The sequence below is a fragment of the Drosophila simulans genome, chromosome 3R (assembly GCF_016746395.2).
Source record: "Drosophila simulans strain w501 chromosome 3R, Prin_Dsim_3.1, whole genome shotgun sequence".
In the NCBI taxonomy this organism is placed as follows: domain Eukaryota; kingdom Metazoa; phylum Arthropoda; class Insecta; order Diptera; family Drosophilidae; genus Drosophila; species Drosophila simulans.
This window is the reverse complement of record NC_052523.2, coordinates 3,231,971-3,258,035: the sequence shown is the minus strand read 5'-3', so window position 1 is coordinate 3,258,035 and position 26,065 is coordinate 3,231,971. Positions and strand designations below refer to the sequence as shown.

The 26,065-nt window shown below is 43.3% G+C and overlaps 4 protein-coding genes across 9 annotated transcripts; 3 read left to right on the top strand and 1 right to left on the bottom strand.

Annotated features, from left to right (window-relative positions):
• Nucleotides 1–7,871: 7,871 nt before the first annotated feature.
• Nucleotides 7,872–9,652, bottom strand: LOC6727010 (protein amalgam). Of its 3 annotated transcripts, none has more exons than XM_016176225.3 (2): nucleotides 9,490–9,652; nucleotides 7,872–9,162 (listed from the first exon to the last, which is right to left on the bottom strand). In XM_016176225.3, exon 2 carries the CDS (start codon nucleotides 9,153–9,155, stop codon nucleotides 8,154–8,156), a length of 1,002 nt encoding a protein of 333 aa, XP_016033502.1. In that variant the 5' UTR covers nucleotides 9,156–9,162; nucleotides 9,490–9,652; the 3' UTR covers nucleotides 7,872–8,153. The 3 variants fall into 3 exon arrangements, with proteins under 3 accessions (XP_016033502.1, XP_016033500.1, XP_016033503.1); XM_016176223.3 differs by having other exon boundaries at nucleotides 9,367–9,651; XM_016176226.3 differs by having other exon boundaries at nucleotides 9,474–9,651.
• Nucleotides 9,653–13,419: 3,767 nt separating this feature from the next.
• Nucleotides 13,420–16,936, top strand: LOC6727008 (homeotic protein bicoid). Of its 4 annotated transcripts, none has more exons than XM_002102373.4 (4): nucleotides 13,420–13,805; nucleotides 14,348–14,423; nucleotides 14,479–15,422; nucleotides 15,805–16,936. In XM_002102373.4, the coding sequence occupies exons 1-4, from the start codon at nucleotides 13,641–13,643 to the stop codon at nucleotides 16,087–16,089; spliced, it is 1,470 nt and encodes a 489-aa protein (XP_002102409.2). In that variant the 5' UTR covers nucleotides 13,420–13,640; the 3' UTR covers nucleotides 16,090–16,936. The 4 variants fall into 4 exon arrangements, with proteins under 4 accessions (XP_002102409.2, XP_016033499.1, XP_016033497.1 ...); XM_016175878.3 differs by having other exon boundaries at nucleotides 14,464–15,422; XM_016175876.3 differs by having other exon boundaries at nucleotides 13,683–13,805; nucleotides 14,326–14,423.
• A 1,319-nt stretch (nucleotides 16,937–18,255) lies between these two features.
• LOC6727006 (protein zerknuellt 1) lies at nucleotides 18,256–20,023 on the top strand. The gene is made up of 2 exons (XM_002102371.4): nucleotides 18,256–18,795; nucleotides 18,858–20,023. The coding sequence occupies exons 1-2, from the start codon at nucleotides 18,709–18,711 to the stop codon at nucleotides 19,824–19,826; spliced, it is 1,056 nt and encodes a 351-aa protein (XP_002102407.1). The 5' UTR covers nucleotides 18,256–18,708; the 3' UTR covers nucleotides 19,827–20,023.
• A 4,876-nt stretch (nucleotides 20,024–24,899) lies between these two features.
• Nucleotides 24,900–25,919, top strand: LOC6727005 (tetratricopeptide repeat protein 12). Its single transcript, XM_002102370.4, has 4 exons — nucleotides 24,900–25,130; nucleotides 25,182–25,448; nucleotides 25,501–25,623; nucleotides 25,691–25,919. The coding sequence occupies exons 1-4, from the start codon at nucleotides 25,027–25,029 to the stop codon at nucleotides 25,896–25,898; spliced, it is 702 nt and encodes a 233-aa protein (XP_002102406.2). The 5' UTR covers nucleotides 24,900–25,026; the 3' UTR covers nucleotides 25,899–25,919.
• Nucleotides 25,920–26,065: the final 146 nt, after the last annotated feature.

Genomic DNA, 26,065 nt, shown 5'->3' with positions numbered 1-26,065 from the left:
TCGAGGCGTCACGCCTCCATTCCGTTCCGCTCGAATTTCCAAAACAAGCTGAGCACATAAAATAGAAATGCGCCAACAGCAAATAAAATAGAAACAACAAAAAGTATACAAAATATACTGAAATTATATGCAAATTTTATGCGACTAGCCTCGGGTTAGACAAAAGTCAGACTAAAGCTTGAATGGAAAAGGGGGCGATGGGAGAAAGTGGCGGAGGAAAGCATCACAAGTGGAAAGTCCAGACACACCTCTTCCTCCTGGCGTTGAATCTTGATACATATATGGGAAAATAAAAATACACCAAATTTTGTGGGGTTGAGGTTAAGAAGCGGGTTGATTCCTCATGTTCTTGTTCAGGAGTATGACTTTGAATCTGTATTCCCATTTTCACTTTTGCCAGGGCATACAAGCAAACCAATATAGAAATAAGTATAAATTGTTGTCATTTTTAAGCCCCTAAATATTAAAATATAGGAAAGAAAACAAAATATTTAACTGCAAATAGTTCTGAACCCCGACTAATTTCCGGTACAAAGAGATACAGAAATGAATGATACAGAAGCGAAAACCTGTAGCAGATGCCAATTCGTGTTCAGAAGCAGACTGAGAGCGGATCTAAGGACCCAGCTCCTGGCTGGTGGTCCTGCGGAGTAAAAGTTATGGGCGGCATCAACTGCAGAGCTAGAAGGCTCCTTCTGGCTGGGCCCAATTCAGACAGTAAATTCCGACCGTTCCGCCCCTGCTCGCAGATACGCAATTGCAGATGCGACGATGATGCTGGCGATTGCGGCAGTTTATTTATACCCCCTGGTAAAAGTCAGGGGCGTGCAGAGGGGTCTTTGTGCGCAGGGGCGGGGGTGGTTGGCAGAAGGGGCACCGACAGCAGGAGGAGGTTGCTGATGTTTGTCGGCGGAGTCGGTTGCCTGGATGGCAACATTTTAATGTAACCCATGATGCTGCCTTTGCCAACCCAAACCATGAATCTCATCTCCGGGTGTGGGCGTGGCAGCTGGAATAGGGGGCGGTGGGTGTTGGTCGGTGCAGGGTGTGGGATGTGGGATGGGTCCTTGCAGCAGTGTGTGTTTTTTGCTGATAGATATAGATACACGGGTTCCAGCAGCTCGATGTTGCCAAGCGATAGCGATAAAGACGAGCGCGGCGTGCGATGCATGTTATAATGAAAACCCCTTAAACCAAATAATGCGCGCCACCAGTCGCCCACTTGGCCACCCACACAGCATACCACCCCTCTCTAGTGGATATACGGGAAGGGCTGGGAAATCCCAAGGATGAGTCGGGGGACGGAGTACCCTATCTGGGACATTCATTACACAGCAGATTCTTCCAGATTCCGCGCAGATAAATTGCTCATCATTTCACATCGGATTTTGGCTTTCTGGCAACAAACAACAGACAGATTCCACCATCAAAAATGCTGCGAAATCTCTCTCAAGCTATGCGGCAGGGTGTGCAAGAAGGTACATAGTTGGCGGAACGTATAAATGAATATGAATGGCATTCCATTCAGGCAAAACATGAATTTATTATAATCATTGCTGGAAAATTATTCGGGGCCAAGTGTTTATGTTACAGCGACTGGGAAATATAAATGAGCAGTACTTAAAGGCATTTGAAAAAGCAAATGAATTGGAAGAAAAAGGCATTACTCAAATACAAAGATAGGTAGTGTTCTTCAATCAATTTAATTTACAAGTACCTAGATAAAGAACTAGCTAACATTAACTTTAAATGCCAAGCAAATATAAACGAATCTCTGATAGTTATATTATATATAAATAATGGAACTGGATATTGTACTGGGTACTGGGCACTGACCCACTATAAATCGTTTTCTCCTTATACCTCGCAGAGTTTTAGCCCTATCAAAGACCCCTCATTTTCCTCTGGCTCATTTTGTCATCGAGCACTTAAGTGAGCTGCAGCAAAAACATAAATTAAATGTCAAAAACATAAATATTTTCGAAGGCACCACGCAGAAACCCAAAAGCTTCTGCTGGCTTCCCCTTCCTGGCCGAAAGCCCCATCCTGTTGGCCCGTTCGCCATTCTGCCAGAAATTGCGGTGGCCCAGAACTTCCGCCAGAAAGCGCCAAAAGAAAAGGAACCACCAAACCACGGAACACATCAGCAGTATCACTGGGTGGCGATGGCGAATAAAGTGCCAGCAGTGCGAAAACTTTTAACATGCAAATGCGTCGCTGGCTTCGCTCTTTGTCTTTTCGTTCATTTTTCCAGGCTGTCCGTCCCTTTTTATTTTAATTTTATTTCGTTTTTAATTTTCACAAAAGGGGACGACCAGAAGCGAACGTGATATCGAAGTTGGCTGAGATAAGTGCCGACAGTTATCTGCCGCACGACCACGCCCCCCCTGGCCACGCCCAACGCGGCCGTCAAGGAAAAGTTTTAATTTCAGTTTGGGCACAGAAATTTTTAACGGCCAGACGCGCCCCGTTTGCATCTGCATCCGTGAGCTTCTCCCGTATCTGTATCTGCATTTTGCATTTTAATTGCAAATGGAAACAGTTATCTAAATTGGTCGAAATATTAAAACGGCGCATCGAGCGGGCTGCCCTTTTTTACGGGCGTGGCCCGCAACGAATCCACCAGATGCGGCCCAACGAGGGACACAAAAAACATTCCGGCGCATTCGAATGCGAACTGCGAAATGCGTTACACATTTTTGGCGCAAGGCCAGCATTCATATCCGTAAAAAAGGGTCCATTTAAGCCCTTTTGCGGTGGGGCGCCATCCTGGTCGCCAAGTCCGCACCTCATACTGCCTCGAAATCGTTGGGTGCCACCCGCTGCCCATAAAGAGTTACATATGGTCTTAACTCTTTAAGGCGGATTTAAACAATGGCACAGCCCAAGCAAGCATCAGCTAATTTCATGGTAAGATGTTATAAATACTTTTAATATTATCAATAACTTGTCTTTATAATATGAGCTCTTGACGATAATGCAAGTTCTTAATCTGGCAAATAAGTTTCTGATTAAAATTCGCAGTCCTGATTGAAGACTTGTTCAAATTTATCAAGTTAATATCGGCAAGCATCTAAGCAAGTCCCCGCCCTCGATTAATTCGGGTGTCAATGAATCATCAATAGCAGACTCTATAAGCTCCCAAGTTAAGCCGTTCGACCAATCCATTTCCGACTTCCGCCTGACTTTGACACTGACCACGCCCCTCGTCGAAAGTTTCCGATCCAAGTTTTGCCATTTAAGGAGATTAAAGGATGCCAAATTCGGAGAGAGACGCACACTCTTTGGCAATGCAAATCGTAAATTGAGCTTGTTCCTTTTGTGCACTTGGCTTGGTTTGTTTGGCCAATCGCTCGGGCAATTAGTTAAATTTATTATTTGAGCACGCACCGCAACCGCAGCTGCAGGATCCCAGGGGGGCGTGGCCGGGCAGCGAGGGCGGGAACAAAGCAGTTTTCATTTGTCTCCGCATGAAAGGATTAATGACAGGCAACAAACAAGCAAACCGAAATCCCACCAAGGCCCCTTCCGTTTCCCGCGCAACCGATGTATGTATGCAATCTTGTCACTCACATTTACTACACTGCGAAAAATAACTTGGAAATTGGGTCATTATATGTTTTGAGCAAGAGGCTAGACACTAGTTATACTAGATGCGACTAACAGTTTTTGTTGAAATATTATTTTTCTTCTGAGTAGAAATATAAAAAAGTAAATAATCATTAGGTCTAATCCCAAATAATATAAATTCTGGAACCGACTCAATAACAACACTCCCACTGTAATATCCATATTTTATTCTCTGCGTTCGGACTTTCATCTGTCGCCATTGTAAATATTTGGCTTTAAGGCACCGCGAGGCTAATTCGTTTTTATGCCCGGACCATGAAATATTTAAATTATTATTTATGGCACAGTTTTTCCCATTTGCATTTGCCATTTTCCATTTTTCCACTCGTGCATCTCCGTCGCTTGCCGCATGTTAACGGATATTGGGGAAAATGGTTATGCATTCGTCCATAAATTGCGCGGGACTCATAAATCAAGCGCGCGAGACTTCAATTAATGCCCCACTATTGCCAGCGATAATTCATTTACTAATTTATCTTTTGCAAACAGAGAGCGGCGTGCCAGCATTAATTACAATGCAATTACTTATGGCGCGCTCTGCGAACATGCTCATAATTATCTGATTGGGGGCGTGACCCTCATTCATTTGCATCTTCTCCGCCCATATTACAACCTCCTTTTGAGAGCCCCATCATAATATGTAAATTTGTGCAGTAACAATCTTCAGATGGCAATAAAATGGATCTCGTTTGAACATGGCGCGCTACTACAGACAAGCAGTTTCCTATGCAAGCAGTTTGTGGTGAATTTCGTTTGCAAAACTGCTTGACCAGTGATCTATTGATCGGTTGGCTCAGTTGGCGTCAATTAAATTAAATGCTTGTACATTTTTGTAAATTTTTTAGCTGAAAACAAAAATTATTTTGCAATAAAAATAAAAACAATGTAATCCTGGCTCATACAAATTTATGTCTTTTTCAAACCCAAAAATTTGTCTGTTATTTAATGAAAATATTGGAATGATTAAACCGGATAGAGAAAATTTCGAAGGTGATATCAATTAGAATATGTTTCTGTTCGAACCTTTTTGTATTATTAAAAAATAATGCAATCTTGATTCATATAATTTTATTACCAAGTCAGCATTATTGTAAAGAACTTTTCGTTACATTGATAAACAAAATTGTATATACAAGGTTTTAAATATGATTCACGTTACGAATGTTAAAACATTGAACAAATTTAATTTAAGGAATCAGTGAGGATTTTAGCATTCCGCTCTTGTGCTTATACCTCCCAAAATATCAAGATGCGTAACGGATAGACGGAAATGGCTAGGGAGACTTGGCTAATGATCATGATACTGCTAAATACTTTCATCGAATTTAGATACCCTTTATTTTAGCTATTTTTTATTATACTAGGTCTGAAATTCTTTGGTGTCTAGGTATATAGTTCTAATAGGGTGGAAATCAGAAATGGTGACACCTGCGAATTTTAATCAACTAACTAACTAATACTGAATGTATCTAGCGCAGTATTGGATAAATAGTTAAAAGCTACATTAAGTTCATTTTGAATTATCTACCAAAAAGCATTTTGATTATGTACACTCTTGGTATTAACAATTTTAAAACAGAAAGCAATCGAAATTATTCATCAAAGTAATTTGTTTTTACCGATAAGCCACTTAAATTAATAAATTTAAATTGCCACCATAAACAGAATGGATCACATAATTCGTTCCTGGCAAATTACCAAATACATTTTAGACTTACATTTCTGGCGACATGCCAAATACACAGTTGCCAAAAAACCTGTACTTGACAATATAGTCAATATTCACTCAGCTCGAACAATACTTTTTCATAAATGAATATGAGATTTCTTTAAAATTTGGATACAAATGATATTATGGACACGCGGTTCATCTTATCCAAGTCAAGGTCCGATCATAATTTTTTCGAATTAGCAAACATTTCATGATAATTTTCAAACACTCCGCACTAGAAACACAGTCTTAAAACACCAAAATCTTGTTTCACTTCAGCACACAATTTGGTGGCTTTGTCAAATCTTCAACGAGATACTCACCCAATCGAATTTCACGTGCCGCTGCCCGCGTTTTATTGTGATGACAGCTCCTTGGCAGTGCATATAGAGTCACAGAGCCGAGCATCATCATCACCAGCCATCATCAACTCGTAAAACCAACACCACGGCCTTTGTTTACAACCGCGTTCGTCGTTGAGGATGTGGAAACAGTGGGAAAATGGGCGCTGGAGCCGCGGAATCTGGGCCACTGCATCCTGGCCAAAAGATCCCAGCCGAATGACCGTCCGTCTGTGGAGGCGGCTCGTTTTGGAATCCAGAGATTGTCGGCGGATTCTGATTCCAGGTTCCAGTAACAGCATCCAATAAAAGTGCAAGTCGGAAGCAGTGTTGACGTTTTTCTAGATTTATTAGCTGAATATTTACGAATATTAGCGAAAAAATATTGCTAGGGTTGAAATGATTTAATAATAAGATGTATGTATACTTAAACTTTATATTGCATATTCGTTTTTGGCAAGCGACCCATATTCAAGACATTCAAGATGTTTTGATCCTACCTTATCCTGCTTAAAGACTAAGTTCGTCATATTCGGATATCCAAAATGAACGGATTTTACAAAATTGTTTATAAATGTTTTGTTTCTAACAAGGTATTCTGAATATTTTATATTTATTTCGGTTATAGTATTGTAATTTTTCAATATTTTTATATAATTTTAAGGTCAGAGGATGCCGAAAAGTGTCTAGGATGGCATCACTGGTCCTAAGGTAACCATTTGCGGGAACTGCGCAGGCGTCAACTGTGGCTTCGCATCCGCCTCCATCAGGCTGGAATTCGCTGGTGGAGGAGGAACTGAAAGTGGGCTCTCTTTGAAGCCTTTGTCGGGCTCCTTAGCCAGGCCTTACTGTTGCCATTTTCTGCGGCAGGGTGGCGGCAAGGAAAAACCCGATTTCCACCCCTAATTTGGCCAGAGTCTCACGTCTGGCGTTCCAATCGACTTTTGCCGACTCTCTCTCAGGGGAGGTTTTGGTCCGAAAATCAATAAAAGTCACGTCGACGTCCATGTTGCTCTGCTCCTGCCGCTGAGGCCTCAACCTCCGGCTCCGGCAGACAATGAAATGATGTCCTGGCCAAAGGACGACAGAATGGGATGTCGGATGCGGGGCTGGGAGTTTCAGACGAGGACGCACGTGTTGTCCCTGGACTTCAGGCTCGAATGCGTGCGAGTAGCAGCAACAATACCAATTACAATAAAGACAGACATTTAGCCAGGATTCATTCCGAGGGGTGTCCGCAGGAAGGGAAGCCAGCAGGACATGTGAAAAAAGGAGCTAGGAGCGAGGATGAAAAATTTGCCAAATGTATTCCAGCAACGGGTTTCTAATGGAAACAATTAAGTCATTAGCAAGTGTTGATTTTAGTGAGCGATGAGCCGGGTTGGGGATTTAGTTAAACTAATGTGCTCCGGCCATAATGGAGTCCTTTGGGGACTCCGGCTGGATCCCCGCACAAGCTCCCGAATAGTTCATGTACCAGTGGCAGACCCAGCTCGTTGGGCCGCCTTACAAATGCCTCGCATTTTTCTCAATTACAATGAACAACTTACATTCGGGCTCACTTTTCGCCACACAACCCACTCCGCATTTTGGCCATGTGAGTGTTTACGTCAAGAGGTGAACTGACTGCCATTTTTTAACCATGATTGAAGATTTAAACGCTGTGGCACTTTGAGCGGGCTCGGTTAACTTTTTGGCAAATGACTTTCGGCAGAGTTAACCGTTGGAATATCAGCTCAGAATGGAGGTTACATGCTGTTTTTGGTGTCAAGGTGGGACCTTGTTGGCTCAGATGGGAGCTTTAAGGAAGTTTTACGCGACTTATCTTGAAGGATCTTTTATTTAGGGTTTGGAAAGTTGAAGCAAAAAAGTTAATGGATTTTTAGAACATTAAGATATATATACTAGCCATCATTCTAACTAAAGTGTGGCTTTTATAGTGTAAAGTGTGAAATGTTTATTGCTATAAATTAATAGGATTCATGGAGTATTTACATCTGCATTTACCATGTATTTTTAGATTCCCTCTCGATAATACAATGAAATACTTTTGCCAATGGCTTCTCTCCTTGCTTAGTTTTATTGAATGACAAACCCCCTAGTTTAGTGGCTCTAAGAGGTATTTATTATCTTGTGGTATCTAACTTACCCCGTATACAAGCCAACCCAACCACATAGGAAAAGACCGATTAAACTTTATCAGAGAACTTCTTTTATTTACTTAAGCATATTAATGTTTGTTTGCACGAGCCGACGGATGCAGAGCAAAATTCATAAGGCACAAGCGGTGGCTCGATCTCAAGTGTGTCCGAAAATAATGAAGTCTGAATGGGAGCTAATTGAATGAATCATTAATAATATAAACACAGGCCGCATCCGGACTGGCGAATTGCCGAAAAAGCGAGTCGAGAGGCGAAAGTGAGGGTTCCAGTCTTGTTGCGTGGGAATGGAAATCAGACGTTGAGGGCTTATTACGACAAGGAGGGCACTGGAATGACGGTCTGGAAGAGATGCAGTCGCGCATCGGCGTGTCCCAGCTTATTGGTGGCATTGCAGTAGTAGTCCCCGAAGTCCTCCTCGCTCACACTGTCGATGCGCAGCACAGAGGTTGTGGTTCCCGAGGAGGAGGCGGTGTTGGCCACCTCGTGGTGCCGGCTAGACTGCAGGGGCACTCCGTTCTTGTGCCAAACTACAGTCGGAGCCGGGTAGCCCTGCACGGAGCACTCCAGCTCCGCGGAGTGGGACACCATCTGGGCGATCTTGGGCCTCTGGACGGCAATCTGCGGACGGAACTCCACCTCGACCCGGATCAACCTCTTGTCCGGCTGGCCCTCTCCGTTCTGCGCGATACAGTAGTAGCCGCCGCGATCCATTCGGTGCACGGCACGAATCCGGAGAGTTGGTTCCGCCAGCAAATGGCCTCCGGCTGGCATCACGGCATTATGTTCGCGGGCCCAGGAGATCGTGGGCTTGGGAAAGCCATTGGCATGGCAGGTCAGCTCCAGATTCTGCCCCTCCGTCACCAGGGTGCTCTTGGGGGTGTTCTCCGCAATCACCGGCGGGGTCTTGATCTGCAGGCTCAGCTTCTTGGTCACCTTCTCCGTGGCCGAAACGAGCACCTGGCACTCGTACGGACCCATGTCGCTGACTTCGATGTTCTGAATGCGGAAGGTGTAGATGGCACTTCCGGTCTTGGGTCCTTCGGTGACCGTTACGTTGTACCGCTGGTCGGGCAGACTGAGGATATTCCGCATGGAGAGCACCACCGAGTTGGTGTCCGACTCGCTGGGACGCTTGGCCCAACTCACCGAGAGCTGTCCCACCTCCTCCACGGTGCAGTTGAACTCCACAGAGTCGCCCACACTGGCCACCACGTCCTTGCTGATCTGGCTGATCACTGGGGCACCAAGCACCGACTCCATGCTGATCGCAAGGCAGATTATAAGACCGATATGAAGCCGCAGACGCGCCATGTCTGGTCTGTAAGAAATCAAAATAGATTTGAGATTTAAAAGTGTATCACTTTATGTTGAGTCTTTTGATCGCCTTAGCCATTCTAAATATTTCGTATGTAATGGAGAACTGCACTTTCTACCCATCTTATATTCTTCGAATTCAATATAATAAACTAAAACTAAGTTCAAATATAGAATAATAATTTCAAGTTCACAAGTATATCTTTACCTTTTAAATAAAAAAGAAAGAATTCTGCACACACACTCGTTTTGAAACATTTATAATGCTCGCACACACTTATCAGTTTTATCGTCTTATTTTAATATAATTCATACGTTTCTGTTTATTTACAGGATGTTGCTGTTGATTTTGTGACTCTTTTTCCTCGACTATCTCGGTTGTTGTGGGTTCAATGCGCTTCACTTCGCGTTCGGGACTCGACTGAATTGAAAGAGGCGACCGAGCTCGGCTCAAAAATCCGTATCTCTGCTGAGGCTCTGAGTATCTCTATCTGAGAATCGAGTTCTTCTTTTCGTATTCTTCCTGACGCGCCGACGTCGAGGGCTCGGTTTCTCAAGGAAAGTCCCGAAATTTGTACACCGCGAGAATGAGGCAGATAGACATCATTATGATTGATTACCGCGGCTGTGTCTAGACAACGTTGCTTCCTAATCGTTACACTCAAAAAAAAAAAGATAACCTTTGTTTTCTGATATATCATTACTTCTTTTTTTTAGTGAATAGGCAGGTAAACGTGATCAATTTGATTTAAACTTGATTTTTATGTAGTTAATGATGTGAAAAAAGATTTTAAATGTTCTAAACCATTTCAATCAAAATAATTTACCTTTTATTATTTTACATATTTGTTAATAATCAGTACCAGCTTTTTTCAGTGTATTTGCCGATGAAGAAGTCATCGACGTTTTGGATCTTATCACCCCTCGGTTATGTACTTTGTCGCCTTCACAGTATTTGTATCTGTGTTTGTTCAGTATCTCTATCTGTATTTTGTATCTGTGTTTGCATTTCAGCTCGTATTTAAATTGTTTACTTGTGCGTGAGTTTGACTTCGGGCTCAGTTATCAATGCACTTTCCTTCTGGTCTTTAATTGATTTGTTTTGCTGCTCGCTGCTGTGGTTTTTGCCTCTGCCTCTGGCCCCCCTGCTCCACCCACTTGACAGCCCCCGCCCCCAAGATAAGCGGTCAGTTGCAAAAACAAAGCGCCAGCGAAAGCGGCCGCAGGCGAACTGAGAGACCGCGTGCGAAATTCAAATTCAAATTTGTGCCGCCATTTGGCCGTAAACGTTTCGGGGTTCGTGGAAGGACAACAAAAGGAGCGGCGGCTGGGTGGGAAAGTTGGAACTCTACCCATTTGTGTGATTTATGGCATGGCGCGCTACTTTCCGCTGGCGGCTAACAACACAACAGCAACGAGGACGAGCGGTCCCTGGAATATCCTGACCGCTCTGGAAATGCCAGCGATCCCAGCGCCGTCTCTTTAGTGCTGTCTCTTTTGCGCCGGAGCAGGGGCGCATGCGCGAAAAGGCAAAAACAAGGGGGTGGTGCACAACGCATTGGGTGGGACTTGAATCGAGTCCTGCTTCAGCCATGCTGGGAAATTCTGAGGGATATTTAAAGAGCAGCATTCGGGAAATTTAGGCACCTTTAACTTGGCTGTTCATAGAAATTGTTTTATACGGCTGATGGTTAATATGTGTGTGTACTCCAAATATAACATAGCTTATGTTGATTATAGTTGCACTGAAATGAAAAATCATTCCATTATGTAATACAAATTATATTATATCCACTCAGGTTAAATATTTGATAGGTGTCTGGATCTCGATCAATTAGTTTCTATGGAAGCTGATTTAAAGATTAAAAGTGGTCAAATATCGCTTTATTTGTCAAATTCACTTGTTGTATATTAGCACCGAACCATTCGAAAACTTTCTGCCGCCCAAACGCATTTAATTTTCATATTTCCAGCCCGACTCCTGATCAGCCCCGGGCCAAGTCTCCCCCTAAAACCCATCGAGGTTAACCCGGCTTTACTCTGCAAGATGATTGATGACGACGCTGTCTGTCTGGCGAAGAAATTCCCCCGAAGAGCGACGAAACTATGGCCACAGTTTCTGGAAAATTAAATCACATCTTAAATCGTTTCGGTGACTTCTGCTGAAATGAGGCCGTTCCCATGGGAGAGCAACTGCATCTGTCGTCCGAGCTCGGACCCGCACTCTCACTCGTACTCGTACTCCCCATCTGCCGGAATCCTCGTCTCTGAGTGCACATTCGAATCAGATAATTGTAAATTGTGTAAAATAATAAATTTCCAGTTAACTATCTGCGGACCGCATAGGGCGCTTCTATTCCGTCCCTTTCCCGCTCACCACAGCCGGCTCTCCTTGGCCTCAGCTGCATCCCGGCAGCGTCATTATGACCATTGCGGCGATGCCTTTTGGATGCAGGTTCAGGTCCTGGTCCAGGTCCTGGCAGGTCCGGCTGCTTCATGCAACGCTCGACTTGGCCCGACCGAACTGGACACACACCGAAACCGAACGAAAGGGACGGCTAGACGGCGTGCGACAGAGAGGGCTGCCGCTCGCATTCAGGCGCAAGCGGATCCAAAACAGAAAATGTCAAATTTTGTAATTTATTACCCGAATCCTGTTTCTGTCAGTGACTCTTTGGGTGTTTCGCTTCGGCAGCGGCACACACGGGGGCATTCAGCATTCAGGGTCGCCGAGCGGGGAAGGGAGAAGTCCTTTGTCACACACTGCGTGTGAATTTGTGGCCCAGTTCCGCACAGTGGTAGATACTTTTTTAAAATTTCAAAAAAGAGCAGGATATTTTAAGGATGCAGTTTTATTTACTATGCGCCCAATAAATACTTTTATTTTTCTTTCTTTTCTTTAATATATTCTTAAAATGTCAGCTTATACAGAGCTTATTGCTTAGATTTGAGTTTAACACAAACTAAGGTATACAATTGGTAAACAGGACAAGAGCTTATATTGTCCTGTTTAATTTGTATTTGTAGTCAGAGTAACCACTGTACCTTTGTGTGTATCCTTGGGCTTTGCCTATGTGAGCGTATTTTGTTTGCCTTTTGGCTGCACTCCGACTCCGTCGACTGGAGTGTCTGTGAATTGACTTTTGTTGCCAGTTGGCAGCGGCAGAAGCAGCAAAGCCCGGCCAACAGCAACAAGCTCCTGCCAGATCCCAAAAGCAAACACGACAATTATTCGGTAAATGTCATTAAAAAATATTTCACTTAAGGCCTTGTGACACTTGCTTAAAGGTCAACTGGCTCGTTGGGTGTGTTTTAAAATATTAAAGCTTAGGCCAATGCACTGAGCAACTTAATGGTTGTTGTACATCATATTCTTATACGCTAATACATATGTCGAATTTTCCAAATATAGAGCCTTAACGTAATAATGGCCAATCCTAGCTTAAAATCAAAAAATAGTAGAGTAGAATGATCAAAAGAATAGAACGCTGTAGTTAAGTAACTCGACAACTGATTACCTATTATTTTTATAATTTTATAATTCACTGCCCTGCAGGTAAAGATAACTATAAGCTATTTTACAATCGATTATATGATATTTAATGTATATATTGAGTGAGAGTTTTCTTTCGTATATAGTCGTTAGAGATTCCTTGGCAAAACAAACTTGAGCTCCAGCATCCTTATTCTTTGTCCCGCGATACAATAGCGAAAAGTATGTAACATAATAAACTACAAAGTGCACATTTTGTTCAATTCAGGAGACTGAAGCATATTAATATTATTATATTAATTAAAATAAAAATTAAGTGGCACATTCGAGACTTTTCCAAATTATTCCTATATTTGCGATGCCTATTTTTTTATTGTATTATTATGAAGTTCCGAGCAGTCCAAAGGAAATTTAATTGGCTTTACTTAATTGTTAAAATATGCAAGCTTTATAATTATTATCTCAAATGCAAATATCTTCTAATAAATAAACCGCCGACCGATTAGAACGTTCACCTTTCGTCAGCGAGCACAACCTTCCAATCCAACCCGACAGGGGGCTCGACAGTGCTATGTTCGAGCGCCCTCTGGCGAATACTCTTTGTACTTATGCAGCTCGCAGCGCTGCCGTACTGTTCGACTACGAACTTTTAAATAAGAGGCGAACATTTTAAAATAAAACATCCTAATATTTCTAAATAATATATTGTAGACGTTTTATTGATTTTCAAATTACTCAAAAGAAGGCACATCGATGGCAGGCCGCCAATTGTGTCATCTCTACATCTCTTCGCTCATCCCTAAATAACGGCACTCTGCAGATGCGAAGCAGTGGATCGCAAAAACGCAAAATGTGGGCGAAATAAGTTTGTGAGCGTCTCAAAAGTAACCGGTTACTGAAAATACAAGAACGTTTCCACACTCCTTTGCCATTTTCCCGAGCGGCGCTAGGAAATACGTAAAAATAACGCGGCGGAGTGTTTGGGGAAAATGGCGCAACCGCCGCCAGATCAAAACTTTTACCATCATCCGCTGCCCCACTCGCACACACATCCGCATCCGCACTCCCATCCGCATCCGCACTCGCATCCGCACCCACATCACCAACATCCGCAGCTCCAGTTGCCGCCACAATTCCGAAATCCCTTCGATCTGGTGAGTTCCCATCGCCGCAGAGAAGGGTTCTAGTCCCAGGAAAGCTACAGTACAGATTCCCTATGGCGAACAGCCGCAGTCACCCAGTGCGATCAGTGATGACCATAAACATTTATAAATGTGTTTTCAGTGTCTTGTTTGTGATAGCACCTACTTTTAAAGTATCGTAGCCACTCACTGCAGAATCTAAATAACAATTGATATTATCAATCGTTACAGTTAGTATATTAATTGTGGGGCTCGTGTGACAACATATGCTCTTAGTAATTTTCCGAAATGTTTTAAAAGCATAAGGATGTTTCAAAATAAAAGTATGTTTCGGTGCATTGGACGAATGTTGAACCTGTTGCACTCACAGCTTTTTTCATGATCAGAATATCAGTAATGTCTATTTAGCAAAAGCCCAACCTATAGTCATTGTGTTTACATTATTGTTATCCTGCATTGCATTGGTGAAAGTAATATTGCAAGCTTCGGTCCCCGAAGCGAATCGTCCTTTCACGTTTTTATATGAAGACAGTGTACCCTTTGATTCTTTGAAGCTTTTCGATGAGCGAACGGGAGCGATAAACTACAACTACATACGCCCGTATCTGCCCAACCAGATGCCCAAGCCAGGTGAGCTCAAAGCCAACAATGTCAGCCATCGTCTTATCAGATGTCTATCCCCCAGAGGAGCTGCCCGACTCCCTGGTGATGCGGCGACCACGTCGCACCCGCACCACCTTTACCAGCTCTCAAATAGCAGAGCTGGAGCAGCACTTTTTGCAGGGACGATACCTCACAGCACCCCGACTGGCGGATCTGTCAGCGAAACTGGCACTGGGCACAGCCCAGGTGAAGATCTGGTTCAAGAACCGTCGGCGTCGTCACAAGATCCAATCGGATCAGCACAAGGACCAGTCCTACGAGGGAATGCCTCTCTCGCCGGGTATGAAACAAAGCGATGGTGATCCCCCCAGCTTGCAGACTCTTAGCTTGGGCGGAGGAGCCACACCCAACGCATTGACTCCGTCGCCCACGCCCTCGACGCCCACTGCACACATGACGGAGCACTACAGCGAGTCCTTCAACGCCTACTACAACTACAATGGAGGCCACAATCACGCCCAGGCCAATCGTCACATGCACATGCAGTATCCCTCCGGAGGGGGACCAGGACCTGGGTCGACCAATGCCAATGGCGGCCAGTTCTTCCAGCAGCAGCAGGTCCATCACCACCAGCAGCAACTACACCACCAGAGCAACCACGTGCCGCACCAGATGCAGCAGCAGCAACAACAGGCTCAGCAGCAGCAATACCACCACTTTGACTTCCAGCAAAAGCAAGCCAGCGCCTGCCGCGTCCTGGTCAAGGACGAACCGGAGGCCGACTACAACTTCAACAGCTCGTACTACATGCGATCGGCCATGTCTGGCGCCACTGCATCGGCATCCGCCGTGGCCCGAGGCGCTGCCTCGCCGGGCTCCGAGGTCTACGAGCCATTAACACCCAAGAATGACGAAAGTCCGAGTCTGTGTGGCATCGGCATCGGCGGACCCTGCGCCATCGCCGTTGGCGAGACGGAGGCGGCCGACGACATGGACGACGGAACGAGCAAGAAGACAACGCTACAGGTCAGGCATAACCTTATCTGATATTTTTATACTGAGTGTGGCGTTTTTAAATCGAAGCTTTAAGCTTTGTAAAGTGTCTTGTTAGAGGTGTTATAGTATATTGTCCACCGGTTCTGAAAGTACTACTTTTTCTGATTGATGAGATTTGGGAGTAATCCAATATTTAACATTTTAGTTATAAAGTTTTTGTTTTCTAAATTAGACAGCATTTTTGAAAGTTTTAAAGATATAGCATTTCTTTGACCAGAAAAATGATTTATACATTTTAGTGGTGAAAACAGACTCATATGCTGATGAACATTTGTAGCTATAAATTGTAACAATAATTTAGCAATTTTAATTGAATGTATTCATGTTCTAAGTACGTCATCTCTCTCCTTAGATCTTGGAGCCTTTGAAGGGTCTGGACAAGAGCTGCGACGATGGCAGCAGCGACGACATGAGCACCGGAATAAGAGCCTTAGCAGGAACCGGAAATCGTGGAGCGGCATTTGCCAAATTTGGCAAGCCTTCGCCCCCACAAGGCCCTCAGCCGCCCCTCGGGATGGGGGGCGTGTCCATGGGCGAATCGAACCAATATCAATGCACGATGGATACGATAATGCAAGCGTATAATCCCCATCGGAACGCCGCGGGCAACTCGCAGTTTGCCTACTGCTTCAATTAGCCTGGACGAGAGGCGTGTTAGAGAGTTTCATTAGCTTTAGGTTAACCACTGTTGTTCCTGATTGTACAAATACCAAGTGATTGTAGATATCTACGCGTAGAAAGTTAGGTCTAGTCCTAAGATCCGTGTGAATGGTTCCCAGGGAAGTTTTATGTACTAGCCTAGTCAGCAGGCGACACGGATTCCAGTGCATATCTTAGTGATACTCCAGTTAACTTAATACTTTCCCTGCCATACGCTATTCGCCTCAGATGTATCTGTGTGGTTGCTCCACTAAAGCCCAGGAATATCCAGCCAGTTACATTTGAGGCCATTTGGGCTTAAGCGTATTCCATGGAAAGTTGTCGTCCCATATTTCGAAAATTAAATTCCGAGCCAGCAAGAAAATCTTCTCTGTTACAATTTGACATAGCTAAAAACTGTAATAATCAAAATGAAAAATGTTTCTCTTGGGCGTAATCTCATACAATGATTACCCTTAAAGATCGAACATTTAAACAATAATATTTGATATGATATTTTCAATTTCTATGCTATGCCAAAGTGTCTGACATAATCAAACATTTGCACATTCTTTGACCAAGAATAGTCAGCAAATTGTATTTTCAATCAATGCAGACCATATGTTCCAGTTTCGGAGATTTTTTGCTGCCAAACGGAATACTTATAAAAACCCACATTCTATTTACATCACTAAGAAGAGCATTGCAATCTGTTTAGCCTCAAGTTTAATTTTAAAATGGTGCACCTTTGATGTTGTCTCTTTAAGCTTTGTATTTTTAATTACGAAAATATATAAGAACTACTCCACACGGGTAAATTGTGACTAACTACACAACTTAACAAATTTCGGAATTATACTTAGATACTTAGCCCATATTTCCGTCCCTTTCTAGAATGAACGAAAACAGTATCTGGTTTTCCCGAAAATCTTATGAATTTAAAAATGCACTTTATGGCACATACTCACACATGCCTGCCATAAAATGTGATTCGCGATTTTTCCGCGAACACCCGCGGATCATAAAACTTTTGCACCAGCTGCCTGTGTTTACTCAGCTACCTGAATCCGTACTCTTATCGCCTGATCCTCGAGCGGTCGCACTATTTAGGTAGGCACTGTACAGGCAGCTCTCGCGGGGCGCCGCCAGGCAACTTGTTGCCCCTATTTTCTTTGATATAAGTTTTGGAAAATCCAGAAGTCCAATAACGCGGCCTACATGAACGAATGTTGATTGGGTTTCTCCCAGTTCTAGAGTTTTTATTGATCTTGGGCGCGTTTTAGTAGGTGGATTATGGATGTGCTGGAAAAACCAAGCTCAGAATCCATTCTTACTTATCACGATGCTTGTTTTCATATGCCCTTCATCACACCTAGTTCAACAACTATAATTAATAAACTACTTTTTAATGCGCACTTTAAGAACATATATCATCTTTCGTCTTTCAAATATCGCGAGATATCGCAAAGTATACATCATTTCGTTTTTTATTAATATTGAAAAACTTTTTAATTTTGTTCAAGTTTTGTATATTGTAATGAAAATGAAAAACACCCTTCATATTAAATTATTGTAAATACTTTTCGCAATTGCCAAAAATATTTAATAACTTTTTGTACACAGCGAAGTATTAACTTGGTTGTAATTTTCACATAGGATTTAAATAAGTTAACTAAGAATTCAACAGGTCAACTTAATTTCAAACTTAATTTCAAATTATGTCAATTATAATTTTTAATGAATCTTTTCGACAATTCAAAAAATATTATTTCAAAAATGTTAATATTCATATATAACCTAAGCTAAGATCTTTTCAACTGTACCTCACTCTCGCCGCGACATTTCCACACGGTTATCCCGTTATGACTTTTCCTTTGTTCCAGAGTATTTTTAGCGAATTCTCGGAAGGAGCAAATCCGATAGCGCCAGTAATAAAATTTGCGAACAATTCCCAAGTTCGAGGACTGAGGATAGGAAGGCCCAGGGACCGGAGAACCGAGACAGATTCGCATTCGCCGCGACGGAGTCTTGAGCATATACTCCTTGGAAACAAGCAGAGTCATAAACTGTCCAAATCGAGCATGAAACCCCGAGGAGCATCCTTTCTCACAGCGCTGCTTTCATTGCATTATGAGGATAATTGCGGACGGCGAGCGACCAAAAGCCGCGACAACAGCCTCGGTTTCACTTTCAGCGCCGCCACCGGAGGCTCTTTCAACAGGTGCTACAAGTTGGACAACAATCGCCTCGGATCTCCGATCATCATCAGCCCGTCTACCTGGCGAGACTCCGGCTCTTGCGGCCCAGGAACCCTGGAACTGTCTCTCACGCAACGCCAGATCCTGGCAGGATTTCGATCAAAACAAGCCTCTAGATTGCCCATTGCCAATGGCCGGGAGTCGTCGGACTTGGCTAGTCTCCGAGGTGCCAGTCGGGCAGTCCAGCGACGAAGGGATTTACGACTCGCGGGCTTAGGCAAATTTTTTCGCAACGATGCGTCGGCGGAATTGACCTGCTTATGTCGTCTACCTACAGGCCCTCCTATATAAGCATGATGTTTGCTTAGGACGACAGATCATTCCACTTTTGACAGCTCACTCGGCAGTACCAGAAAAAAATGTCATCCGTCATGCACTACTATCCAGTTCACCAGGCTAAAGTCGGCCCCTATCCAGCAGATCCTTCCGAGGTTAAATACAGTGATGTGAGTACTCAGATCAAAAAAAATATCAGCAATATACTAATTTTTTGTTTAACCGCTTTCAGTTGATCTATGGTCATCATCACGACGTGAACCCCATCGGTCTGCCTCCCAACTACAACCAGATGAACTCCAACCCCACCACCCTCAACGATCACTGCTCTCCGCAGCAGTTGCATCAGCAGCAGGTGTCCTCCGACGAGAATCTGCCATCCCAGCCCAACCACGACTCGCAGAGGGTGAAGCTGAAGCGATCCCGGACTGCCTTCACCAGTGTCCAACTGGTGGAACTTGAGAACGAGTTCAAGAGCAACATGTATTTGTACAGGACGCGTAGGATTGAGATTGCTCAGCGCTTATCCCTGTGCGAACGCCAGGTGAAGATCTGGTTCCAGAACCGCCGAATGAAGTTCAAGAAGGACATACAAGGTCACCGCGAGCCCAAGGCCAACACCAAATTGGCTCAACCGCAGGCAGAGCAGAGTGCCCACCGAGGCATAGTAAAGCGCCTCATGTCCTACTCCCAGGATCCCAGGGAGGGCACCGCGGCAGCAGAAAAGCGTCCTATGTTGGCGGTGGCTCCTGTGAATCCCCAGCCAGACTATCAACCCAGCCAGAAAATTAAGACCGAAGCATCAACCAACAACAGCATGTGCTCCAGCGCCGATCTCAGCGAGATCTTGGAGCATCTGGCTCAAACTACAGCTGCACCACAGATCAGCACTGCCACTCCAGTAACATCTGCCAACTCCAGTTCTAGTTCCTCTTCCGGGCACTATTCCTACAACGTGGATTTGGTTCTCCAAAGCATCAAGCAGGATTTGGAGGCAGCGGCCCAGGCGTGGTCTAAGTCGAAATCCGCGCCTATCCTGGCCACTCAATCCTGGCATCCCAGCTCCCAAAGTCAGATCCCCACGAGCGTGCATGCGGCTCCCTCAATGAATCTGTCGTGGGGCGAGCCTGCTGCCAAGTCGAGAAAGCTGAGCGTTAATCACATGAACCCGTGCGTAACCACCTACAATTATCCCAACTAATTTCGAGTTAAATAAGTTATACTAAGTTTTACTATAAATTTTTGTTGGAGCTAAGCAACCGTCTCTGGCCCTTGGACGCAAAATTCTAACCCAACTCAGTGACAAAAGCCATGAATATTCTTAGATTATCGTGAAGTTTAAGCCTTTTTTTTAATAAATATATATATAAATGCCTCTGTATTGGAATCATAGTTAATAAACTAAAATTCAAATAATACAAAGCAATATTTTCTTCAATTTAAAATAATCCTAGCGTCTGCTTGGTTGCCGTACAACTTTTATAAAACTTTGCTTTAGTTACAATCCATTTAGTATCCATAAGCCCACTCCACTCCAAAGTGGACACTTGGCTTCTAAAAAGGAGAAACAAAGGAATGAAGGTGGGGAGGAGAGGAGGAGGGTTAATTTTTAGCATTTAGCTAGTGTCCCAGTTGTCTTCGGTTTCACTTTTGCATTTAATGTCCCATTGCGGGCGACTTGAGGTCAAGTCGAGGAATTTCCATTGCATCGCCCATCTATTAGGGCCCAGAAAAGTGTCAACCGCATTAACTCGGACAGGTCCAGCCCCTTCCCCTTCTCCATTCCCAATCCGGATTCGGATCCGGATCCAGGTTCAGTTTCAGTTACAGCGGGTTCCGTTGGTCATCTTGAGCGGCGGACGTGGAGTGTTAGGATTTGATTTATGGACATTTAACCGCACACATTACTTGCTACTGGCTGCGGCGGCTGTCCAGCGTCTTGCAGCGCGGAAATGCGGCACTCAGCCTCAGCTCCAAGGAATTTCCACCAGCCCATCCATCCCTTTGGTCCTTGGTCCGGGCCCTTAGGTGTGGAGTGCTGTGTGTGTGGCAAATTGCTTCCCCTGGGAGGAAATTGTCGCTCGCACTTGCCACGGCCAAAGGACTCGCAGGAAGTGCACTTAGAAAAATAATAGTGCGAATAGTGAGAGCTATTTGCAAATTTTCACATAATCAAAAACATCTAGTATTGTTCAAAAATAATATTTTGCTATACAATTGAACTAGAACTAAACTTGTGTATTTTAATATAAGGAACAAATCGATTTAGTTACAATTTATCAGTTGGGTCACTTTTTAGGAATTACACATTTTCTTATGACAAGTTTAAATTACTTTTATTTTGGAGCTGGCGCGGAACACATTTCATGACATGCTTGGGGCCATCCTAGAATATTGAATACATTTTTTAAAGTGTACCCATGTGGAAGTCACGGGTCAAAGGGGAGGACCTTGCACAGGGGGTGAATACTTGGAATTTTCATGCGCGTTGTTGACATTTCCTGACATGTGGTCCGGTTCGCCTCGGTCCTGGTCTGGTTCTGGTTTGGTTTTGGATCGACCTTCCCTCGCCGGGAGCATGTCCTACACATGTTTGGGCGCTGCCATAATGAATATAGATGCCGCGTTGGAGGAGCGTGGGCGTGGCTAATCGCCCGGCAATCAGAGGCAGCTAATCAAACTCGCATAAAAAGCGAACAGCAGGAACAAGTAAACAACTCAGCGTGGCCAGCTTCAATTACGCGAAATGCCAATGTAATAAACATGTCCGACAGCACAGCGCAGATTGTTCCCATTGCTCGAGTGGCCAATTCCTGAGCTCAATCACTCGCTCAGCAGCGGCAACATTGCGGTTTTATTAGCCGGAATAGCGAATTGGCAGCCGGAGCCCTTGGCCCGGAGGCGGGAATCCGGAGCCTTGATGACAACGACATGGCCGCAGTCGCTGCCTGGTCATAACAATAAATTCAGCGGCCGCAACGGAGGCTGGGCGAAAAACATTTCAAATTGTTTCTTGTTAATTAAATTAAATATTCACTTGGGAGTCGCACGCCCACTCCCTATGCCCAACCGCAGCGTTTTGTAATTAGATTGAATCTATAATTTTTATGGCTAATCGCCTCTCGGAAGCTCTTCGCTCTCAACCAAGCTCACCCCACTCCTCAGCAATGAATTTTGGATTCGCGACCAGGACGCGAAATCCAAGTGCTTGAGCTTGGACTCCTTGCGACAGCCGAGCGAAATGTATTTTGTGTGCAAATGAAATGTCTTCGCTGAGGAATCCCTGTGGTGAAAGTTAATTAAGCGGGTAAAATAAGTTTAATGCATCGTTTTGAGTCCTAAATCGAACAGTTTTAACTTACATGTTTTGAGTTAATTTCACAAATTATTAAAGTTTATTTGCCTATGAACATTTTTGCTTTCGAAATTCATTTGAACCCGATGCAGCATCATTCGTAAATAATAAAAACCCACCTAAAAGCTACCCATCTGCATTTGACTCATCCTTTTCGACAATCCTCAGCCCAACGGTTTTGGCTCCAATTTGGATATTTTTGGCACGTTTAAACGTTATGACATTTCACAGACGTGTTAGTCCCTCAACGCCAGCGGCATGGCCAACACCTGTCGTATAAACAAATCGTGCTGGGCCAGAAAAACTTTGCGTCCATTCCACACATGCCGGTGTGTACTGTTGGCCCAAAAAATGTGCACATACTCGTATAGTGAACAGCAGGCACGGGAAGCGCTTCTTATTCTGTATTCCACGACAGATTGTGAAAGCGTGAAAAAAATCACTTCAAAATTTGAATGCCAATTGCCAAGGAGTGGGTCGAGGGTAGTGGAGCATCCTGTGCCCCAAACTGAGATTGTTGGGCTTAAAATAGGATTTTCGTTGCCCCAACCGAGGTATGAGCCGTGATGTTGCAAGCATCTGTTGCTTAATTTATTTCACCTCTATAAAGGGTCTATAATTTTGTATAAAATGGGTTTCTCACTTAAAGGTCAGCCTAACTATTTATGTTTATTGTTTAAAAACAAGCATCCATTCATTTTATTAAATCCCTCCCCTCCCTTCTGACAAAGGTTGTGGTTTGCAATGATTTTTATCAGTGAATATATTGATTTAGTTGCATAAATGATCAATTAGATTTGGTATTGTGGTGACTATTGACCAAAATTACATTTTTTATCATACTATAAAATAAACTCAATTGGATAGTGTGACAGATTGGTTTCTAGGCAATCAAACGGACTCGGTGGCTCTTTATTTTCCCATAATTTGTAACTGAGGCGGATACTCAATCCACATCCCGGCGAGCTGTGCCCATTTCACGGATAATTCGGGCATTTCCTCAACCCTCTCCCTCTCAACAGCTGATACGCATACGCAGCATATGCAAGTGACCGCCCATCTGTAGGGTTGGCCGTATTTATGGCCCGTTGGCTGGTGTATTTTTCATCGGTCTAAAACCCATAATTAAATTACGTGGAATTCATTTATAACAATTACGTCGAAATGGCAATCTATGCTGATGATGCCGCCAGGCGGCGAGTTGCTGCCGCAAGGAGCGTACCAACTTTTGCTAACCAACAACGAAATTCGTGCGCAATAAAAAATGCGGTGCGTCATGTGAGCAATTTGGTGTCGTTGTCGTTTGTCCATTTGCTGCTTGCTGGTTTGCTGGTTTGGTGGCAGGAGCGAAATGGTGCCACAACCAGTTCAGGCTCCTTCTGCCGCACTGCAATTATTTATCCCCGTGCACTCTGCCCCGCCCCTTACCAGCTAACGTGGCCAAGAGAGCCCGGCGCCTAAGCATGTCCATGTCCGGTTGCCGCGTGTGTGCCAGTGTGTACCGGTGTGTGTGAACCGGCTCCTAAATGCCTGGCCCACACGACACAGACACATATCCGCCACCCAGCTCTCGCTCGCCAGGATCCTTTTCGTCATCCCGCCGCCCCACACCCCATGCACCAATGCAGGTAATGTGCCAGCGACATGCACTTCCAGGTGAACCATGGGTGCGGGAGCAGGGGGTTACACATGCACTGGGAGAAAATTATTCAAAATTATGAATATTTTAGTTTAATAAATATTGCCATGTTCGGAACAGCTAAAATGTCACCATTTGAATTGCGTTTTCTGTTGTTCAAGTCAAAATAAACAATTTAGCGCCCTTGACCTCAGAGTTCGATAAACCCCTTCTTGTAGGTATATAGCATCATTAGCAAAATGCCTTTATTTTTTGATTACCTACTGTTTAACTTTAGCATGAATAAAATAAAAATAAACCATTTAAGGAATTACTTAATATCGCTTCGTATTGCTTGTTGCGTTTTATACAGTTCTCAAATTTATTGGAAAAATGTACTATTTATATGTATAACAATAAACAATATATTTATGTTGTTTATTGCAAATGTTCATATTTTAATAACACTATGAAGTGCAATTTAAAAATTTTTCTTACATTTTGGTATGGGCGATTACTATAAAATTTTGATAAAAACATACATATGTATAAAATATATTTAAAGATTAAAATTAAATAAGTAAAAAAGTGTAACGTAAAAACGTAATGTAAACGTTAAAAGTGTAGCGTAAATTCTAAAAGTATTCAAATTTATATCAAAAACAATTTTTTTTGAAATAACTTTATTATACTATAACTTTGTTTTTTTAAGCTAGTTTTGTTAAGTGTAAAGCCTTTTTGATCGGTGAAGGGAGGATTGAGGGGGTAAGTTTCAGTTGTGTTGAGATTGCGGCTCTACTATTATTAGACGCCATTATGTTTTATAGACTATAATTGATCCTTTGAGCCATGCTGAGCTCAACATGCATTTGTGCATTTCTTTATCTTACAAATTGTATGAGATTAAATGAAAAGTAATGTGAGCGTGAGTACGAGTATGACTATCAGCCAGAGTGCTAGTAACAGGGTGTGCAGGTGTGTGTTTCTATGCACCCATAATCATGTAAACGATTCAACGCAAATTACTGGCAAAACCAAAAAAATCAAAGTCGTTATAATTCTGCTTTCGCTACAATAAAAGCATTTGATCATAGTTTAAAATAAAAATTTATTAAATTCATTACCAATCTGTAGAATAAAGCTATACATGTTGTTTAATATTATTTAATGACTTCTAAAATAAATTTGATAAAAACCTGCTTGCATTTTAAACCATCCCGTAATACTATCGATATTTTCTTCAATGCCCAAAAACATAATGTTGCTACGCAACCAGTTGGTTATGGGCCATAAATAGTACAACCCCGAGTTGCCACGCGATTCGTTTGCCCAGCTGGTAAATATTCAGAGTAAACAAACTGCCACAACGGTCAAATCAAAAACAAATATTTATTTGAATCCGAGGGTCATTATTTAATATTTGGGAACATGTACTCCTTGCAACACCCGCAAATCGATGAATGCTTTTTAAATTCCGAATCAACAGTTGAGGAAGTGGTCAGGTTACTCGAAAACGTTCAAGTGCCCAATGAGTAAGTAAGAAACACCCACCAGTGATAAAAATTAGAATACTTTTTATTTAGGGAGGAGGCGGAGGGCCAGGAAAAAGCTGAACGGATTCCCAAATCTCCCACTGAAACAGAGCAGAGTTTTATAATCACAGGGAGGAAATATCCCATTCCAGTTATTTCCGCACCTACTTCTTCCAAAGAGAAATCAAAGCCCAGAACTTTCAGCCGCATAGATCGAAGTAAGGATCGCTTTCCCTTCATGCGCCAGGTGGAAATGGATCTTGATCAGCGCTCAAAAGCTCGCTTGGAAAGGGAACGAGTGGCTCAAAACTTTCGAAAGTGGGTCTGGCTTATTGTATTATAAACTTAATCTACATAACTGTATCTTTAGATTGGGAAACGCAGAGTATCGGAAGGGTAACTACGAGTCTGCTATGAAGATGTACACCGAAGCCATCGAAAATATCCGCGACAGTCACATCCTGTACATAAATCGGGCTCTTTGTTTCATCAAGTGAGCAAACGATATGTGAATTCTATTGGATACTCCTCGACTGACGGCTCCCCTTTTATCCCCATAGATCGGGCAAATTCAAACGAGGCATAGTCGATTGCGATTTTGTTCTGAACAAATTGGACGAGAAGAACCTGAGGGCGTGGATGTATCGCGCCATGGCCTACAAAGGCCTTAACGATGAGTCCAATTTTGAGAACTGTGTAAAATATGCTCGCAAATTCAATTCGAAGCAGATGGATTTCATTGATGATTTCCTGGAAAAGCTAAAATAAAATTGGGGATTGGATGATGGATATCTCGTTGTCTTGAATTTTTGGGAATGACCCAGGCGCATTGAGGTAAAGGTTGCTTTTAACTCCATTCGAGTGGATAGCCACTTGAAATGTTTATTTAAATATAAGACGGCTGTCAAAACGAAGATTAAAGAATTTCGAAATAT

Bases quoted from the DNA above. Each gene is read 5' to 3' on its own strand.
- LOC6727010 (XM_016176223.3), bottom strand. From the start codon at position 9,416: ATGTTTCAAAACGAGTGTGTGTGCAGAATTCTTTCTTTTTTATTTAAA. The intron at 9,163-9,366 runs GTAAAGATATAC...GATTTCTTACAG, and splicing joins CTTTCTTTTTTATTTAAAAG to ACCAGACATGGCGCGTCTGC.
- LOC6727008 (XM_016175878.3), top strand. From the start codon at position 13,641: ATGGCGCAACCGCCGCCAGATCAAAACTTTTACCATCATCCGCTGCCC. The intron at 14,424-14,463 runs GTGAGCTCAAAG...TCGTCTTATCAG, and splicing joins CAACCAGATGCCCAAGCCAG to ATGTCTATCCCCCAGAGGAG. The intron at 15,423-15,804 runs GTCAGGCATAAC...CTCTCTCCTTAG, and splicing joins GCAAGAAGACAACGCTACAG to ATCTTGGAGCCTTTGAAGGG.
- LOC6727006 (XM_002102371.4), top strand. From the start codon at position 18,709: ATGTCATCCGTCATGCACTACTATCCAGTTCACCAGGCTAAAGTCGGC. The intron at 18,796-18,857 runs GTGAGTACTCAG...AACCGCTTTCAG, and splicing joins CCGAGGTTAAATACAGTGAT to TTGATCTATGGTCATCATCA.
- LOC6727005 (XM_002102370.4), top strand. From the start codon at position 25,027: ATGTACTCCTTGCAACACCCGCAAATCGATGAATGCTTTTTAAATTCC. The intron at 25,449-25,500 runs GTGGGTCTGGCT...CTGTATCTTTAG, and splicing joins GTGGCTCAAAACTTTCGAAA to ATTGGGAAACGCAGAGTATC. The intron at 25,624-25,690 runs GTGAGCAAACGA...TTATCCCCATAG, and splicing joins CGGGCTCTTTGTTTCATCAA to ATCGGGCAAATTCAAACGAG.